Here is a 21,203-nt window from a genome sequence, read left to right as displayed (position 1 = left end):
ATTGTAAAAATGAAGACCTTGTTGACAGTTTTACTTGCCTTATATTGCTTGTTCTTGTTTGTCATGAATAAAAACGACTTAAACATAAATGTGCATAATAAGAAGCTGGCTCTCCTCTTTAGGCTAATTTATAGGTGATTTGATTTAAAAAATGTCTTTGACAATAACTTTCCATCAGAGCACCTGTTAATCATGGCAATTCCTATGCTACTATTTGTGTTTATAAAAGGTGTTAACTGCTGGAAAGCTCTTAGCAGCACACACACACATACCCATATTCTTCAAAAAATTTGAAGAAATGCTGGTTGCATCTTGCTACGTGGTACTGTTGATGTTTTTTTGTGTAGCATCTATTGCTAATAACATTTTCTATAGAGAGGAACAATACCCAGTAAGCAATGACAGTAATTCAGTCAGCATCTAGTTCACTGGTTCACATATGTATACCTCTTATTTTTGTAATGCTTTGCCTTTGCTAATGTACGTCACTGCACTCTACAGTTCTGCTATGGCCATAGTGGAGAATACACTAAGTACTACTGGGATTGTGCCAACGGGGAAAACCTTATTCCATTATTTCATGGAAACTCTGTTTTCACAAATGAAAACTGAAGCACACTAAGAAGACCTTTTACTAAAGGGGCTTGTTTACTAAGCTGCAATAAGCAGCCAGTGTGGGCTTTTACAGTGTGGTAGAAGTTAGTGCAGACCTGGCTACTGTGCATTAAAACCAGCCAGAACAGTAAAAAAAAACAACAACAACAACAAAACCACACACACTAGTGTAGGGGCAAGTCATGGGCAGTAATTTGGCAGTAACAGGGTGTGGCTGGCCATGACAGCTAGCACATGGGTGGGTACTATGTAACAACTACTAATAGCATGGCTGTGCTTTACGGCACCTCAGGAAGTGGTGCCAAATGCAAATGCACTACTGGCAGACTATAGCATGGCCATGGCTAGGTATATGGATTTCCGCCAACAAGCCCAATCAATTCTCGTCCCTGAACAGATACCCCTACATCATAATACCCAATCCAGTCCCCCTTGATTCACCCCAAGCCCCCTATAAGCCCCTCCCCTTGATCAAAAACCCCTTGCAAGCCCCTCCCCTGATAACAAGTTGCTCCAAAATATAGTCAACTTCACCTTCCCCCGCACTCTCCCGACCATCCATGTAACATATCTGGGGGCATCCCTGGTGATCTAGTGAAAGGATGCAGAATTGGCCCCTTACATTCCTTCCCATACTCCCCCCTCCAATCTGGCCCTGGGTCTCAAAATGGCAGATATGATTCCTAGCTTTAATACTATTGCTAGGGGGTCATCTTTCCACGTAAGAGCAATCGTAATACGTGCATGTAAGCTATCTGCATCAGTGACAGCACAGGATAAGTGACCACTTGCTAACTGCAATGTACAATCTATGCCTATCCTTCATCCATAACCCACCCATTTTCTGTCCCATTACAGGCTATGCAATTAGCGCATGAATTAGTGTGTGCTGTTATGCCACAACGGTAACAGTTAGTATGTGCTAATTCATACCCTATCTACTTAGCACTGAAACATTGAAATGTAACAATGGTTAAATGTCCACACATCACTTAGCTCAAAAATAAAGTGCTCCATTTTTAACATCAAGACTTCAGCATAACTTTATATAGATAATAAGTCTGTTCACATTTATGCAGATGTATAAGTGACACTGCTGAAAATCCACATCCTATATAATAAAACGCACCTCCAACGTTCTGAAGCCAAGAAAGTGAAGCCTTCAAGCCTTGAAGCATTCGTGCAACATTCTAAAGCCGAGAAGCACTGACCAACCGTACAGCAGCACAAGGCCCCGCCCTCGCCGCAACGCCACGCCCCCAGGAGAACGTTGGAGATGCGTTTTATTACTTTAGAAGCACTGACCAACCGCATAGCAGCACGAGGCCCCGCCCCAGAGAAGCCTTCAAGCCTTGAAGCATTCCTGCAACGTTCTGAAGCAGAGCAGCACTGACCAACCGCACAGCAACACGAGGCCCCACCCCTGCCGCCCTCGCTGCAATGCCACACCCCCCCAAGAGAACGTTGGAGGTGCGTTTTATTACTTTAGAAGCACTGAGTGGCTGGAGAGGGGCAGGGGAGAGAGGAGATTCGCTGGGTGGCTGGAGGAGGGGGCAAGGGAAAAAGGAGAATCACTGGGTGGCTGGAGGAGGGCAAGGGAAAAAGGAGAATCGCTGGGTGGCTGGAGGGGGGGCAGGGGAGAGAGGACAATCGCTGGGTGGCTGGAAGGGGGGCAGGGGAGAGAGGACAATCGCTGGGTGGCTGGAGGGGGAGCAGGGAACAGAGGAGACTCACTGGGTGGCTGGAGGGGGAGCAGGGGACAGAGGAGACTCTCTGGGTGACTGGAGGGGGGGCAGGGGAGAGAAGAGCATTGGTGGGTGGCTGGAGGGGGGCAAGGGAAAAAGTAGAATCGCTGGGTGGCTGGAGGGGGAGCAGAGGAGAATCGCTGGGTGGCTGGAGGGGGGACAGAGGAGACACACTCGCACCCAACAGTCTCACTCTCTCTCTATCACACACACACACTCGCACTTTCACTCTCTCTCTCTCACACACAGTCAATCTCACACATACTCTCTCAAACATACACACTCCGAGGAAAACCTTGCTAGTGCCCGTTTCATTTGTGTCAGAAACGGGCCTGTTTTACTAGTAGAACTTAAAACAGATTTATTATCCATTTAAAATAATACTAGCTATTTACCCATTGCCACTTACACATGTATCCTCAAATTCCATATAAGGTGCCTTAAGATGTGCATGCTAATTTGGCCCATGGCTAAATTGCGTGCGCAACTTAATTGATTAACAAGACAATAAACGCCGATACTTGGTAGTTAACTAATTAGTGGCACTAATTGGCTTTAATTAGAATTTACGTGCACAACTTTCTAGATGTATTCTATAATGCAGTGCGCATAAATTCTTATATGCACAGTTGAAAAGGGGGCAAGTCCGTAGGCATGAAATGGGAGGGTTGTAGACATTTTCAAAAAACTATGTGCACTATTATACAATACACTGTATCCGCACCTAACTTAGGCGCAGGTATTTAGGCTTGGTTTTATGTGGCCTAAATGGTTGCACCTACATTTTAGTCACAAGAATGGCGTGTGAGTGTATTCTATAAACTATGCCTAACTTTAGGCGTAGTTTATAGAATCACGCTAACTGTGTGGTTTATGGTGTCAATTCTTAAGGCGCCAATATGAAGAATTTTCATTATTGTGGGTAATTTTATCACAATACACTTTCCCATCCCAAAGTCCACAATATTTATATATTTGTGTAGAGTAATATATCTGCAACCTCAGTGGTGCTACTTGACAGTACTCAAAATTCAATGCTGCAAGAATTACAGCATCCACTTCCTCATTGGTTAGCAGATGCAATTTATACTAGATCTTAAATATTAAATTTCATATCATTCGCAAAATACTTCAAATGTAAAAACCTAATTTTTTTTACTTTATTTAAAATGATAATAATAAATTTAGCCCTAAGCTGAGTATATTCTATCAGTTTCTGAGCAGGAGTAATCCTTTTGGCATGGGCTAAGCTGGCACTTTATCTAAGGGGACGGTCCTTGAAACAGCTTTGACAGGCAAAACATGATCATGTCGAACATTGGGTCCCCCATCTGACTGATAGTAAATTTAGCCCTAAGGTGAGTATACTCTATTATCATTTTGAATAAAGTTTAAAAATAAGGTTTTTACCTTTGAAGTATTTTGTGAATGATATGAATTTTGATATTTAAGATATAGTATAAATTGCATCTGCTAACCGATGAGGAGGTGGATGCTGTAATTCTTGCAGTGTTGAAGTTTGAGTGCCGTCAAGTTGCACCACTGAGATTGCAGGTATATTACTCTACACAAATATACTGTGGACTTTGGGGTGGAAGTTTGTATCGTGGTTATTCTGCAGTCCCTTTATAAATTATTTTACCTTGAAGATAGTGAGTAATTTTATAGCAGGTCGGCTATGAGTGAATGCTACATAGGCACTTATTTTTAGCCTCTTTCATAAATAAAAGTGGAATCTATATTACATGGAACAATAGAGACTGAAACTGACACATCCAAGTTGAGATGTGCTCAATTCCAGTAGTATAGAAAAGGATTTGTCAACTTAGAGCATTTTCTAAAATATCTATAGAACTGCACATGTATTTTCTGGTACATGCAGTAGAAGCAACCATTTTACAAAGATATACTTTGAAGAAATGAATGGTATGGACCACACAGCTTTCACATGAAGAGTTTTGCATTTGTATACAGAAGTGGCTATTTCACAACACTCACATATAAGTGGCACTACTTCCACATGTTACCACTCTATTTTGCACATGTATAAATACCACCAATTAAATAGTGAGACTGCATTTTAGCTTGGATTAATTTTGGAGGTGGAAATAAACTACACGAGTTTAAGGAGAATGACTCTCTTCACCCCTCAAGTAAAGTCCTGGCTGAAATTAGCACTTTAAAAAAAAAAAACCTATGTGTGCCTTTGAGTAGTGTAAATCCCGACATGGGAATTCTCCCCCATACATGTGTATTCTCTTATAAAATGCGAAATATGCATGTAGATTTTATTACCACCCAAGCCATGCCCCCTTGAAATCACTATCTGGTATAGATATCCATGTGTAAATAGTTGCTTACACAAATTAGTATTTACACATGTATTTGCTATAGACATGTACATGCTGCTACATACACGTGGATACCTTTCTAAAATAATAGCTATAGACACCTATGTTCAAACATGACTAAAAGGAAAAAAGTTCTAAGTTTCATAAGACTTGAAATTAAAACTACCAACTGGTCTTCAGATACCAGCATTGCAGGATCTCAAACATTTAAATATGTGTTGTGGGGAAGAAAGATCTAATCTAATGAAAAGACAGAAGGCAGGCAGAGGAATAGAGCCTTTTGGGAAACAAGAGAAGCCCTATAGGAGAAGATAGAGATAAAAAAAAAGAAAAGAAGAAATGGACACTATTTCGTGACCTAGAACTTACACTCCAATCCAGCGTGGTTCTGGGCTTCTTCAGTGGTCCACTGTAGATTGCCAAACTGGGATTATTTGCAGGTGCAAGGTGTTGCAGACCTGACCGTGAGATAGCTTTCCTAGAACAAGACAAGATAAAAGAAGGCTAAGGAATAAGAATAACATGATTCAGTACCCAAATTTAGGGTTCAGAGCCAGCACATTCAGGGCTTCCTTTACAAAACCGCGCTAGCGATTCCCAAGTGGCAAATGAGAGGAAGCCCACAGAAACTGAATGGGCTTCCTCTCATTTGCCGCACCGAGAATCGCTAGTACATCTTTGTAAAAGACCCCCCTCATTAATTACAACATTCATGAATTATGCTTCAATAATTCTTGTGTCCTGAACTGAACACTTTTGGAAAAAGGATACTGGGTTAGATGGACCCTTGGTCGGACCAATATGGTAACTCTTATGTTCTTATGTCATAATTATTGCACAATCTGCATTTAACTTTATATTAGCAGAAAAGAAAAGCAGATTCATGTGGTAAAATAAAACAAACTTTATTCAACGCAGATACATAAAATCAGCATATAACTTTCCTCTAACTGCCCAGCATGGCCATGTTTTCCCCTCTCAAGGGCTGCGTTAGGGGATTAACATGAAACCAGCACAAAAAATAAGGCTCAAAAGCAATGAGCTGTCTTTTCCAAACAGCTGCAGCCTGACATACAGGCTGCTCAAAAAAAGAGAAAATACTTACCTGTAGCAGGTATTGTCCGAGGACAGCAGGCTGATTGTTCTCACACATGCTGTCCTCAGAGAATACCTGCTACAGGTAAGTATCTTCGCTTTCTCCAAGGATAAGCAAGCAGAATTATTCTCACATATGGGGTGTCCCTAGCATCCAGGCTCACTCAAAACAATAAATATTGGTTAATTGGGCCTCGCAATGGCGAGGACAAAACATAGATTAACCTGAAACTATATACAACTAGATGAAAGTGCAGCCTGGAACAGAATAAAATGGGCCTAGGAGGGTGGAGTTGGATTCTAAACCCCAAACAGATTCTGCAGCACCAACTGCCCAAGCTGACTGTCGCATCGGGTATCCTGCTCAAGGCAGTAGTATGATGTGAATGTGTGGACTGAAGACCATGTTGCAGCTTTGCAAATCTCTTCAATGGAGGCTGCGTTCAAGTGAGTCACCGACGCAGCCATGGCTCTGACATTATGAGCCGTGACATTACCCTCCAGAGTTAGCCCAGCTTGGGCATAAATGAAGTATATGCAATCTGCTAGCCAATTGGAGATTGTGCGTTTTCCGATGGTGAGTCCCCTCCTGTTGGGATCAAAAGCAACAAACAACTGGGCAGACTATTCGAAGGGCTTTGTCCAATCCACATTAAAGGACAATGCTCTCTTGCTGTCACCCGTCTGTGGTAAGACTTCACACAGTATCAAAATACCTCTAATATGTAGTCGCGCCAGCCGAGGGAACTAACTGTGCTCAGGTCACCAGAGACAGAGTGAACATAGAATAAAACATCATCCTTAAAAGATAATACCGGATGAATGCATAAAGGTGAATATAAATTCCTGTGAATGGAATCAATTTGATTTACAATAAATCCAGATACTACTCCCTTATATATGTAACAAGAAATTATTTATTAAAGTGGAATGAAATTATTTAACTGTGCTGGTAAACAGGAAGAAATACTCTTCAGTTAGATTGTACAGGATTAGATCAGTAAAACTGCTGATTCCCTACTGGATCCAGTATACACACTACTTTCTTTACTAATCAAACATTTAGTCTCCTAACCAAGTTACAAGTCAGTATAACACTTCAAAGATTTCCAACTCAAAATAGGAATGTTCCTTAGATGTATTTCATGTAAAATCTCAGTTCACTTGTGTGGTAAACAGGAGTTTCAGAAAAAATGTGAATTGTCTCTCTCTGTACTTAGCTGAAGGAAACTTCCAGTGGCAGACTCAACTTCCAGTTGCAGACTCAGTCTTCAAGAGATCGCTCCTTTAAAAGTTGTCTTCTTCCTAAACTTAAACTAAAAATAAAATAAAAGGAGAAATACTGCCTCCCTGCAGTGTGTGTGTCTTTTAGATCAGCCTGCCTGAAACTGGAACCTGGACTGAGTGCTAAACTATGAAAAAATAAAATAAATTGAATTTCCTCAGTTCTAATTTCCTAAGTAGCTTTATTATAACTTTACCCTGACTATCTAAAAAGCAACCCTTTTTGTTTCTTCCAAGCTGCTGAGATCTTGAAGCCCGCTACTGGATCTCATCCACACACACACATTCATAGATCCACTCCTCTCTCAGCAGAGAAACCTCAAACTTGTAAATTTCAACCAACCAATCTCTTTCAGAAATAAATCTTTTTCCTTAAATGTTTAATGATTTCTGATCCTTACTATTAGGACCAAATCAACTTGGAAACTCACAATCCTTTCCTCAGCAGAGAGAACTAAAACTTTCAAATCTAGTACAAACCTCTCCTCAATTGCCTGCTTTACTTCAACCAAGTCATTCACTCTTTTAATATATCAATCAAATCTTATCAATTCTTTCTTTCAATTCTTACACACAGAGCTCACAGAATGCAGGTCCTGGCTCAGTCAAATCTTCAGTTGCTCTCCCTGCTCTTTTCCTGGGCAGAATTCTAACAAGAGCTGCTCAGCCAATCAGAGAGCTCTATTTGAATGTAGATTAACATAGACACTCTAATGGGAATCTTTAGTCAAAAACACTAGATAAACCCTTCGTTTTTGGATCAAACTCCACATTTTTGATCAGAGTCATGTCCTAGCATTAAGGCTATAAACATTTCTAAAATTTTTTATCCATAAATATGCAAATGAGAACCTCCCAAAAATGGACTAATTTGCATATGATTTAAACAAATTTGAGTACATAGTATATCAATCCCATCTCCTAACACCTAAATTCTGCAATTAGATTTAATGCAAATACTTTTAAAACTTATTTTTAGCACTTTTAAAATCTTAGGTGTCAGTGCAAATCTCTATGGTATGTTCTGCTCATGTGCAGGAGTCTCTATGGTATCAACTGCTCATGTGCAGGAAGCCCTCCTGGTTAAATATTTCCATAGCAACTCAGGACACCTCTAGCAACCCCCCCTGCTCTCTCAGCAGTAAGGTAAACACATTAAACCAATTTCTACAACTGGTTACATTGCAGTCCAAGGTGTGCAAGCTGCTTTCGCCAGGGTGGGCATGAGAATGGGGAAAAAATGTTGGCAAGACAATCGACTGGTTCAGATGGAACTCCACCACCTTTGGCAGGAACTTAGGGTGTGTACGGAAGACTACTCTGTTGTGATGAAACTTAGTATAAGGTGCATCCACTACTAAGGCCTGAAGCTCACTGACCTTACAAGCTGAAGTAACAGCCACCAAGAAAATGACCTTCCAGGTCAAGTACTTCAGATGGCAGGAATTCAGTGGCTCAAAAGGAGCTTTCATCATCTGGGTGAGAATGACATTGAGATCCCATGACACTGGTCTACACGCTGATGATACATACTAATTGTACTAAGGTGAACCCTTACGGAGTTGATCTTGAGACCAGATTCTGATGTGTAGAAGGTATTCAAGCAGGGTCTGTGTAGGGCAAGAAAGAGGATCTACGGCCTTGCTGTCACACCAGATGGCAAACCTCCTCCATTTGAAAGAGTAACACCTCTTAGTGGAATCTTTCCTGGAAGCCAGCAAGACCCAGGAGACACCCTCCGAAAGATCCAAGGAAACAAATTCTAGGCTCTCAACATCCAGGCTGTGAAAGCCAGAGACTGGAGGTTAGGATGTAGAAGCAACCCCTCATCCTGGGTGATGAGGGTCGGAAAACACTCCAATCTCCACAGTTCTTTGGAGGACAATTCCAGAAGAAGAGGTAACCAAATCTGATGCGGCCAGTAGGGCGCAATCAGAATCATGGTTCCGCAGTCTTGCTTGAGTTTCAGCAAAGTCTTGCCCACCAGAGGTATGGGAGGATATGCATACAGAACTGTTCCCCAATGCAGAAGAAAGGTATCTGACGCTAGTCTGTCGTGGGCCTGAAGTCTGGAACAGAACTGAGGGACTTTGTGATTGATTTGAGTGGCAAAAAGATCTACTGAGGGGGTGCCCCACGCTCGGAAGATCTTGCGGGCAACGGTCATACTCAGCAACCACTTGTGAGGTTGCATTACCCTTGCTCACTCTGTTGGCCAGACTGTTGTTTACACCCACCAGATAAGTAGCTTAGAGAAACATGCTGTGATGGCACACCCAAAGCCACATCTGGATGGTCTCCTGACACAGAGGGCGAGATCCGGTGCCCCCCTGCTTGTTGGTGTTGTACATTGCAACCTGATTGTCAGTTTGAATCAAGATAATTTGATTGGACAGCCGATCTCTGAAAGCTTATAGAACGTTCCAGATCACTCAAAGCTCCAGAAGGTTGATCTGAAGAGCTGTTTCCTGGGGGGGACCAGGCTCCCTCTGAGTGAAGCCCATCTACATGAGCCCCCCACCCCAGGAGAGATTCATCCGTTGTCAGCACTTTCGGCGGCTGTGGAATTTGGAATATTCGTCCCATGGTCAAATCGGATTGGATTGTCCACCACTGAAGAGAATTTTGAAAGTTGGTGGACAGTTGGATGACATCTTCTAGATTCCCCGCAGCTTGATACCACTTAGAAGCTAGGGTTCACTGAGCAGATCTCATATGTAGAAGTGCCACGGGTGTTACAGTAGGCTTGATGAGTCTAGGCAATCTTTCCGCTACATCTCGAATCTTGGCACCAGGCAGACAGCACCTGTCTGGTCGGCAGATGGGCGCCTCAGTAACCCTTGAATCTCAAACCACCACTACCTTTCACTTCTTATTGGCTACCGATCTGGCTGCTTTGGTATTTTTGATGGAGGCGTAGCCTAGTGGTTAGTGCAGTGGACTTTGATCCTGGGGAACGGAGTTCAATTCCCACTGCAGCTCCTTGTGACTCTGGGCAAGTCACTTAACCCTCCATTTCCCCTGGTACAAAATAAATACCTGAATATATGTAAACCACTTTGAATGTAGTTGCAAAAACCTCAGAAAGGCAGTATATCAAGTCCCATTTCCCTTTTCCTTTCCTGTCCCTGAGATGTTTTCCTCTCTTCTGCCTCCAGTGCTGTGAACCGATTCTTCATTTCTACAGAAGATGGAGTTGGGGGGGGGGGGGGGGTGATTTTGCAGGATCTGGTGACCTGAGTCCAGCTGCCCTCTTTCTGCACAAGATCTTCTCTTCCTTTGCTGGAGATCCGCAATGTTTCAACATGCATCTCTAGGATTAATTTCTGGTTGTCCTAGATGGAGTGGAGGGGTAGCCTAGTGGTTAGTGCAGTGGACTTTGATCCTGAGGAACTGAGTTCAATACCCACTGCAGCTCCTTGTGACTCTGGGCAAGTCACTTAACCCTCCATTTCCCCTGGTACAAAATAAATACCTGAATATATGTAAACCGCTTTGAATGTAGTTGCAAAAACCACAGAAAGGCAGTATATCAAGTCCCATTTCCCTTTTCCTTTCCTGTTCTTGAGATGTTTTCATCTCTTCTGCCTCCAGTGCTGTGAACCCATTCCATATCATCATGCTGATCAATCCATAGACTGGTGGGTTGTGTCCATCTACCAGCAGGTGGAGATAGAGAGCAATCCTTTTGCCTCCCTATATGTGGTCATGTGCTGCCGGAAACTCCTCAGTATGTTCTCTATCTCAGCAGGTGGTGGTCACACACAGCAGCAGCTCTGGCTAGGTCTCCAAGCCTAATTTTTAGGTTTTGTTGAGTACCTGGGGTTGAGGGCTCTTCTTGAACAAGTGCAAACCTGGTGGTGCCAGGTCCCTCCTTTCCCCCCCCCCCCACCCCCGCTTGCTCCGTTGAAAAAAAAAAAGAAGAAAAATTTTGGACATCCTAAGAGCGTTTATTTCAACGTTTATCGCAGCTGCTCACTGAGACACCAGTTCGTTACAGCTCGGAGCGAGAAGCAGGTAATTTTACCTTTTTATAGCGGGCAGGGGGTTCCCCGTTCGGTCTCCACGTGGCTTATTGCGTCGGAGGGCGAGGGCGCGAGGATTCGCTCCCCGGACCACGTGGGTGCGTCTAGCGGGGATGCAAGGATTTCAAAACCTGAATCGCCTTTGTTAAGCATCAGTTTGGAGTCCGGTCAGTGTCCCGGTTCTTCCTCCGGTGCAGCGGTTTTTCCCGCCATAAGCGCCCATCCCCCGCTGCTCGCCCACTCCATGTTGGCCGGCCACTTCTTCTTGGGCCGCCCTCGTTCTTCCGGCGCGGCTCCTTCTCGGAGTTTCGCGCCGGACGCCATTTTGGATGCGCAGCACGTTTCTCCCCCGCTCTTGCGAGCGCCGGTTGAGGGTGTGTCTAGGGCCGTGGCCCAAGCTGCAGAAGTGCACAGTTCGGGGGGCTTCTCCCCTGAGTTCATTTTGCTGCTGCATCAGGCTTTTCTTATGCAAAACGCTGCCCCTGCCCCCCTGTCCGATAAAGGGGTTGAGGCCTCCGGAAGCAAATGTCCCAGGTGGATTTCCAGGCCCTAGAGGATGTAGATGAGGGCAGCGTATCGGAGTTCTCCCAACGGTCCTTTGGGGATTCCTTGGAGGAGGCGGATTCCCGCTCGGATGGAGCGGATGACCCCTCTGCAGCGCGGATCTTTCGCTCAGAGGATTTGCCCAACCTGTTAGTGCAGGCCATGAGCATTTTGAAGATTTCCTCTCCGGAGGACGTCTCTCCCTCAGCCTCTATTGGCTCCGCCATTATGCTGGGGACGAAGCGCCCGCCTAGAACCTTCCACGTGCATGATGCCATGCACACCTTGATTTCGGCTCAATGGGATGTCCCGGAAGCAAGCCTCAAAGTGGCTAGGACTATGTCCTGCCTCTATCCTCTGCCTGAAAGTGAACGGGAGGCCTTTCTTTGGCCTACCGTGGATTCTTTAATCACTGCGGTGACTAAGAAAACGGTGTTGCCAGTGGAAGGTGGCACGGCCCTAAAGGACGCCCAAGATAGAAGATTGGAGGCGGCCTTAAGGTCGTCCTTAGAGGCGGCTGCTTTAAGTTTGCAGGCCTCAGTTTGCGGCTCCTATGTGGCCAGGGCGTGCCTGACGATTGTGCAGCGGGCTTCCCCCTCGGATCCTTCCTTGAGGGCTGATTGGCCGGCCCTGGAATCGGGCTTGGCTTATTTGGCAGACTTGCTGTATGATGTCTTGAGAGCCTCGGCTAAAGGTATGGCTCAGACAGTCTCTGCACGGCGTTGGCTTTGGCTGAAGCATTGGTCTGCTGACCACGCCTCTAAGTCTCGCCTGGCTAAGTTGCCTTTTAAAGGCAAGCTGCTCTTTGGGGTCGAGCTGGACAAAATTGTGACTGATCTCGGCACATCTAAGGGCAAGAGGTTACCAGAGGTCAGGGCTCGGGCCAGTGGTGCTCGCCCCGGTTCCTCCAAAGGATGGTTTCAGGAAGCCCGTCGGTATCGCCCGGGCAAGTTGGGCTCCTCTGCCCCCTCTTCCTTCAAGAGGAACTTCTCCCCCAAGCAGCATTCCTTTCGCAGAGACCGCCGTCCCGGAGGTGCGTCCTCCGGTCCTCCCCCAGGGTCTCGTACCCAATGACGGGGCCCTGGTCCATGGCCCAGTGCAGATTGGAGGACACCTGTCCTCGTTTCTGGGCGAGTGGACCAGGGTAACTTCAGACGCTTGGGTGCTGGAAGTCCTCAGAGACGGCTTCAAGCTAGAGTTCTGCCGACCCTTAAGAGACGTGTTTGTGCACTCTCCATGCAAGTCTCCGGTCAAAGCTGTGGCAGTGCAGCAGACTTTGGACAATCTGATCCGCCTGGGTGCGGTCGTTCCGGTGCCAGAAGATCAGCTTGGCAAGAGACGTTACTCCATTTACTTTGTGGTACCAAAGAAAGGAGGTTCTGTAAGGCCTATCCTCAACCTCAAAGGGGTGAATCGGGCCTTGAAAGTTCGGCACTTCCGAATGGAGACTCTCCGCTCTGTTATAGCGGCAGTGAAGGCAGGGGAGTTCCTGGCATCCTTGGACATCAAGGAAGCTTACTTGCACATTCCCATCTGGCCTCCTCATCAACGCTTTCTGCGTTTTGCAGTCCTGGGCCGACACTTCCAGTTCAGAGCCCTCCCGTTCGGGTTGGCTACTGCTCGGCGGACCTTCTCCAAAGTAATGGTGGTCATCGCGGCCTTCCTACAAAAGGAAGGAGTACAAGTCCATCCTTATCTGGACGACTGGTTGATCCGAGCCCCCTCTTATGCAGAGTGCGGCAAAGCTGTAGACCGGGTAATTGCTCTTTTGAGCTCCCTTGGGTGGATCATCAACTGGGAGAAAAGCCAGCTGCGCCCGACTCAGTCCCTGGAGTATCTGGGAGTTCGTTTCGACACCCAAGTGGGCAGAGTGTTCCTGCCGGACAATTGGATTGTCAAGCTTCAGACTCAGGTGGACCAGTTCCTAGTAGCCTCTCCTCTTCGGGCTTGGGACTATGTGCAGCTGTTGGGCTCTATGACGGCCACAATGGAAGTAGTGCCCTGGGCCAGGGCTCATATGAGACCACTACAACACTCTCTGCTGCAGCGCTGGACTCCAGTGTCGGAAGATTATGCTGTGCGCCTTCCCTTGGACCTAGCGGTGCGCAAGGCGCTGAGCTGGTGGCTGAGGACAGACAAGTTGTCCGCAGGGATGCCTCTTTTGACTCCGGAGTGGGTTGTCGTCACGACAGATGCCTCTTTGATGGGCTGGGGTGCCCACTGCTTGGGAAGGACAATGCAGGGGCTCTGGTCTCCTGCAGAGGCAAAGTGGTCTATCAACCTCCTGGAACTCAGAGCCATTCGGTTGGCGCTTTTGCAGCTTCTCCCGGTACTGGCGTTGAAGCCAGTACGGGTCCTGTCGGACAATGCCACGGCTGTGACCTATGTCAATCGCCAGGGAGGTACCAAGAGCGCCCCTCTAGCCAAGGAGGCCATGAATCTATGCCAGTGGGCGGAAGCGAACCTGGAAGAGCTGTCGGCGGCCCACATTGCCGGAGTCATGAATGCCAAGGCAGACTTTCTCAGTCGCCATACCTTGGATCCCAGAGAGTGGCAGTTATCGGCTCAGGCGTTCTTGGACATCACGAAGCGCTGGGGCCAGCCGAGCCTAGATCTGATGGCGTCATCGGCCAGTTGCCAAGTGCCGCGCTTTTTCAGCAGAGGACGGCACCCTCGATCTCTGGGAGTAGATGCTCTTCTCCAACAGTGGCCGACACAAGAGCTTCTCTATGTGTTCCCGCCCTGGCCCATGTTGAGCAGGGTGCTAGACCGGGTAGCAAAGCATCCAGGCCGGGTAATCCTGGTGGGTCCGGACTGGCCCAGACGTCCCTGGTATGCGGACTTGATCAGGCTCTCAGTGGACGGCCCTCTGTGGCTGCCAGCGGAGCAGGGCCTGTTGCATCAGGGTCCCGTGGTGATGGAGGATCCCTCCCCCTTTGGTCTTACAGCCTGGCTATTGAGCGGCAGCGTCTGAGGAAGAAGGGCTTCTCAGACAAGGTCATCGCCACTATGCTGAGATCGAGGAAGTGACCAATGATTTCCGGAAGTCGGATCATCTGTTTGTCCTGTTTGCAGGTCCTCGTAAGGGTCTGCAGGCTGCTAAGCCTACAGTAGCAAGATGGGTCAAGGAAGCCATTGCAGCGGCTTATGTGGCCGCAGGGAAGGTGCCGCCTATCTGGCTAAAGGCTCACTCCACTAGAGCTCAGGAGGCCTCGATGGCGGAGGCCGGGTCCGTCTCCTTGGAAGAGATTTGCAAGGCGGCAACTTGGGCATCGGCTCATACCTTCTCCAGGCATTACCGCTTGACTGTGGCTGCGCGGGCGGAGGCCCGGTTTGGAGCTTCAGTGTTGTGGTCAGGGATTTCTATGTCCCGCCCTGGGTGAGTACTACTTCGGTACATCCCACCAGTCTATGGATTGATCAGCATGATGATATGGAAGGTAAAATTATATATCATACCTGATAATTTTCTTTCCATTAATCATAGCTGATCAATCCATAGCCCCTCCCGGATATCTGTACTGTTTTTATCCTGGTTGCATTTCAGGTTCAAGTTTAGTCTTCAGTTCCTGTTCAGGAGGACTTCTTGTTCAAGTTTTTTCAAGTTTTTTTCAATTGGATTCTTCAGGAGTTGAGACGATTTTGTGTTACAGTGAGCTGCTGCATTCCTCTCCCCTCCGTTTTACGGGGCTGGATTGAGACCTAAATTCTGCCGGCGCTCCCTCCCGCTTCGTGCGGCTGTAGGGCAGCTTTGTACCCCTCCCGCTTCGGCGGTGTTAGGGTCAGTCAGCTCCTCCCGCGGTTGCGGTTAAAGGATAAGCCAGATCCCCCCGCATCGGCGGGGTGGTGTCCCTCCCCCACTCCACGGGGATGAGCTGGACGGATTCCCCTCCCCCACTTGTGTGGGGATGAGCTGGGTTAATTCCCCTCCCCCGTTTCGGCGGTGGTGAGCTGGGCAGAGTGTCCCTTTGTGGGTGTAATTCTCTAAGTGCTGAGTCCTGCGGATGGAGCTTTGATACGGAGGAGTTTCTGGCAGCACATGACCACATATAGGGAGGCAAAAGGATTGCTCTCTATCTCCACCTGCTGGTAGATGGACACAACCCACCAGTCTATGGATTGATCGGCTATGATTAATGGAAAGAAAATTATCAGGTATGATACATAATTTTACCTTCTTCATTTCTACAGAAGATGGAGTTGGGGGTGGGGGGGTGATTTTGCAGGATCTGATGACCTGAGTCCAGCTGCCCTCTTTCTGCACAAGATCTTCTCTTCCTTTGCTGGAGATCCCCAATGTTTCAACATGCATCTCTAGGATTAATTTCTGGTTGTCATAGATGGAGTGGAGGAGTAGCCTACTGGTTAGTGCAGTGGACTTAGATCCTGGGGAACTGAGTTCAATACCCACTGCAGCTCCCTGTGACTCTGGGCAAGTCACTTAACCCTCCATTTCATCTGGTACAAAATAAATACCTGAATATATGTAAACCGCTTTGAATGTAGTTGCAAAAACCTCAGAAAGGCGGTATATCAAGTCCCATTTCCCCTTCCCTTCTTAGTCTTGCCACCTCCTCTCTTAGTTCTTGTATTTCTTTCATGAGGGATTCAATGTGAATGCACTTATCACATGAAACCAGAATATTGCCTTGGGCCAGGCATTCAGTCTGGATAGAGGCAGAAGCTGTATTAGGGGTACAGTGTTTCTTTGTCATACTTTAAGAGAAGGAGCAGTTTGTACCTGTGTATAAAAGAAATGGAAGGCCTACCAAAGTCCCAATCCTATTTTTTTCTTCATCTGTTCTGTAAATTGCAGGAAGCAGATAGTTTTTTTTTATGAAATCTGAAACTACTACTTATCATTTCTATAGTGCTACTAGACGTACGCAGCGCTGTACACTTGAACATGAAGAGACAGTCCCTGCTCGACAGAGCTTACAATCTAATTAGGACAGACAAACAGGACAAACAAGAGATAAGGGAATATTAAAGTGAGGATGATAAAATAAGGGTTCTGAACAAGGGTTAGGAGTTAAAAGCAGCATCAAAAAGGTAGGCTTTTAGCTTAGATTTGAAGATGGTCAGAGATGGAGCTTGACATACCGGCTCAGGAAGTCTATTTCAGGCATATGGTGCAGCAAGATAAAAGGAACGGAGTCTGGAGCAGTGGAGGAGAAGGGTGCAGATAAGAGAGATTTACCCAGTGAACAGAGTTCCTGGGGAGGAATGTAGGGAGAGATGAGAGTGGAGAGGTACTGAGGAGAAACCTAATTTATACTCTGTGGGTGTAATTCAGTGTAGTTGTTTGCCTGTTATTGGGATATACAGTGATTTAGCTTATCTTTTCAGGGTTTTTGATGTATAGTGTTAGGTAAGGCCTAATAACAGAGAGTATAACTTGTTTCCTTATTAAGGTGAGGATAAAAAGAGAAAGCCTAGAGGAAGCTGATTTTCTTAAAGGAAAAGTGAAGATAGAATCTAATGTCCTTCTCTTGGATGTATATAAGAAAGGAACAGTAAACCTGGCTTTATATATAGTATTCTAATTCTAATGTTGTATTACCACGTGGTATTCAAAATATTCTGCTTCAAACAACTGCAGCTGGTTATAAATCACACTTATTTATTCTTACTTTTATTAAGAGGACCTCAAATCTTCCCAGCTTGGCTGTTCTATTCAGAACTCATTTGCATGATATTTTCTTACATGCGCTCAAGCTGTTTTCTGAAAGTATTTATTATCACTGGTCCTGTATTTACTATCAAAATCTTTCAGAGGTCAGGTTTCTTACGTCACTGAAAAAAACTCCCAATCGGAGAAAAACCAGTGACTCCTGCCCTCTGAAAAACAGCTTCCCCTTGTACCAGCTGCAGTTGTTTGAAGCAGAATATTTTGAATACCACGTGGTAATACAACATTAGAATTAGAATAGATCACCAGTGGTCCCTATTTAGGTATTTTTGTGGTTTAGTATATAATTTGTACTACAAGGAAAGAAAAAACCCTGTTAATATCCAATCAGTAACTGCACCTGATAACAGCAGACAGCTCAAAATAAATGCAATCAGAAATTGTCTCAAAACTGGCTGTAATTGAGGTAGAATTGTTTGAAGGGGGTAGGCAGCGAATTTGGGAGGCTATATAGGAAGTGTCACCCTTGGAATAGGAGGGCAGAGGAGCAGGATGGGAGGGCCTAAAGAACAAATAGCTGAGGACTGTGCTAGCTGTGACATCAATCTCCACTGTTCTTCTAATACAACACCTCACTGCACCTCTGTTATTCTACAAGCCTAAAGCAATAGAATTAAACAGGAAAAAGTACAGATTTAATTTCTACCAGTGCTAAACCCTCAAATAACGGGGTTTAACAGTTCTGTAATGCAGTGCTCAGGAAAATAAGCTTAGTTTATAATATCACATGGAGTTGTTTAACATCATCCTGACATTAGTCAGTGTCTTACTACTACTACTACTTATCATTTCTAAAGCGCTACTAGACGCTCTTACTGTTTGAGGTCTGACAAACTGCCAGTTTCTTCTTCTATTAAAATAAAGAGGTCACTTATGAAAGGAAACTGTTCCTAGAAATAGAGGCTTGCTATGTATCTGTTAACCAAGCATATTTTTCCATTATCAAGAAATGAATTCATAAATATATTTTTATAAACAAATATGAACGTTCTATATAGTGCAAAAATATAAAAAAAAATATGTCAATGCAATACATAAAAATAATTACAATGAACATTTTCCCAAAAAGCTATATTTTGAATAGCCAATATTCAAAACATTTATCTAGGTAACTTTAAAACAGTTCACTGAACAAATCGTTGCTTCTGAATTTACTACCCCATATACCAGTTAACTTTTGTTTAGCCAACAGCAAGGGACACAATAATTGAAATATTTATATTGGCAAATAACTCAATACAGGACACCAACAGCCACACAAATTTTATTTATTTATTGACATTTCTATTCCACATTATCCCATGATGTGCTCAGGTTCAATATAACTTAGATAACAATTAAACATTAGGTATTACAAAAGAAAATCGTATTAACAATTAATGAGATGCAATAGACAAATAAGAATTGATCTTCTATTGTATTAGGTTTTGTTGCAATTTGTTTGTAAACATAGAGCTATAATATAATATGATAAACATGAACAGTTGCTTAAACATAATCCTGTTGAGGTTTTGTTCACTTAACAATAGAAGAAGATTGTATCAAGTTTTATGTTAAGTCAAAAACATTTGATAGTTATGAATTAATTCTTTTCCTCCTTGATAGTTGAGCTGAATAAATGAGTTTTCAATTTACTACAGAACAACATGTAATCATCCATGTATCTGATCTGCTTGGATAAGGAGTTCCACATTTTGATACTTGTAGATTAATTTCTTACAACTGGGGAAATGTAACATTAGGTACTCTCTGGAGGTTTTATAAGCATTTTGTAAGGGTAAGTTGATGAGGTCATTCACATACGATCACAGCCAAGTCCCACTCCTCTTTCGTGCACAAAAGTTCTTCACCCCCTAAACTGTACCATTCCCTCAGGTTTTTGCAGCCCAAATGCATGACCCTGAATTTGTTAGCATTAACAACTCTAAGCTACCAAATTTCAGATCATTCCTCTAGCTTCGCTAAGTCCTTCCTTATGTTATCCACATCATCAGGTCATTCATATAAGATGGTGACATACCATATAGAATCTGGTATACGAATACGCTTAGTTTAAATGACATCCTTACTTTTATTGGGAGCCAGTGTAAGCTGTGGGTACATAGGGGGAGAAATGGCCAGTAGAAAAAAGAAAGTGATGATGCCCCTGTATTAGACTCAGGTGAGACCTCATTTAGAATATTGTGTACAAATTTGGAGACCGCATCTTCAAAAAGATATAAACAGGATGGAGTTGGTCCAGAAGGCGGCTACCAAAAATGGACAGTGGTCTTCGTCATAAAGCGTATGTGTACAGACTTAAATATTTCAATATGTATACTTTGGAAGAAATGCGGAAGAGGGGAGATATGATAGAGACATTTACATGGCATAAATGCACAAGAGACGAGTCTCTCAACTGAAAGGAAGCGCTGGAACGAGGGAGCATAGAAAGAAGGTGAAAAGGAATAGACTCAGAAGTAACCTGAGAAAATACTTCTTCACGGAAAGGGTAGTTAATTCATGGAATGGCCTCCTGGTAGAAGTGGAAGAGACAAAAACAGTAACTGAATTCAACAGAGCTAGGGACATTACATAGGATCTCTAAGGGAGTGATAGGGGGAGTAGATGGCTTGAATGGGCAGACTGGATCGGCCATATGGTCTTTATCTGCCTACATTTTTCTAAGTTTCTATGTTTCAATTTGCCAATATTTTATAACACTAGTACCTCCCCCCCCCCCCCCCCCCCCAAGGCCCTTGTCTCCCCAGTCTCTCTACACCACTTGGTTAGTTGCACTAGAGGTCAGTGTCTCTCAATATATCACACAATCTTTATAACAATTTATCAGGTGTCATTCATTCTTTCATTTAATGCTTCATATCTCCTGACAGTCAGCTGTAAGATTTTAAAAGGTTTGTCATCACCATTGCTACGCAGCTCTGTGCAAAGCAGGTCAGTGTCATTTTAAATAGAATATTGGAGTTTCTCTCTTTTTTATTTGTATTTTTTATTTTAGCTTTTATTGTCTGATGTTATCCTTATCTTAGATATCTAAATTTGCCATTTTTTCTATATAATTTTATCCATTAATTTTGCATCTTGTCATTTACTTATTTATACCAGTGACATCACATTACATGTCATTTTACATTGAATAGTTTTAATATGTATGCCAGTTTAATGCTGTATACATAATGGCACCCAAGTTTTTATGTCATGACATCAAGGCCTTTAACCATTTGTTCCCCTAATCAATACATATGTGTGCTTTATATTTCTTCGTTATTGTTGCTCAAATCTATGTGTGGTTTTTGTATGATGTTTTTGCTTTCGAAATACATTTATTGCATCGCCATTTTACATATAGCATATTTTTGTTTTTAGCTTGTATTTGTGTGTATTTTTAAAAACTTTTTAAAATCTTTTTAAAAATTCTTCGATCATATTGATACACATAAATTTTCAAAGTTCATAAGTTTATTTAATTTACAAACGTATTGTTTTAATTTATTTGCGTGTATTATACTTTGTTTTTTCTACTTTTTTATATAAATGTACTGTATGTTTTTATAGACTCCTGATGCAGGCCTGACGGCCGAAACACGACGTTGTGTCGAGTCTTCAAATTATTAATAAAATTGTTTATTATCGAACATCCTCCAGTTTCTGGTATCCTTGGTCGCTCTCCCACTTCTTTTACACTAGTTGCACTATCTTTCCATTGTAGTGTTTGTTTCTTATGATCCACAGGATAATCACATCCAGCTTGAGAGAACCTGAGTTCTTCCTCTCCCATTCCCTCTCACCTTCCTCTCCCTCACCTTCCAGTGCCCCACAATGTATCTCACAGGGTCTCCTAACCCACTACCTT

The 21,203-nt window shown here is 44.2% G+C and overlaps 1 protein-coding gene across 1 annotated transcript in view; it reads right to left on the bottom strand.

Annotated features, from left to right (window-relative positions):
- The window catches only part of DGKI (diacylglycerol kinase iota), a 1,705,262-nt gene that overhangs the window by 1,649,451 nt on the left and 34,608 nt on the right, over positions 1 to 21,203 (bottom strand). Inside the window, 1 exon segment of the mRNA XM_030215620.1 lies at positions 5,081 to 5,189. Coding sequence (XP_030071480.1) covers positions 5,081 to 5,189 — 109 coding nt within the window.

This window comes from Microcaecilia unicolor, chromosome 10 (genome assembly GCF_901765095.1).
Source record: "Microcaecilia unicolor chromosome 10, aMicUni1.1, whole genome shotgun sequence".
Lineage (NCBI taxonomy): Eukaryota > Metazoa > Chordata > Amphibia > Gymnophiona > Siphonopidae > Microcaecilia > Microcaecilia unicolor.
This window is presented reverse-complemented; position numbering and strand designations above follow the sequence as displayed.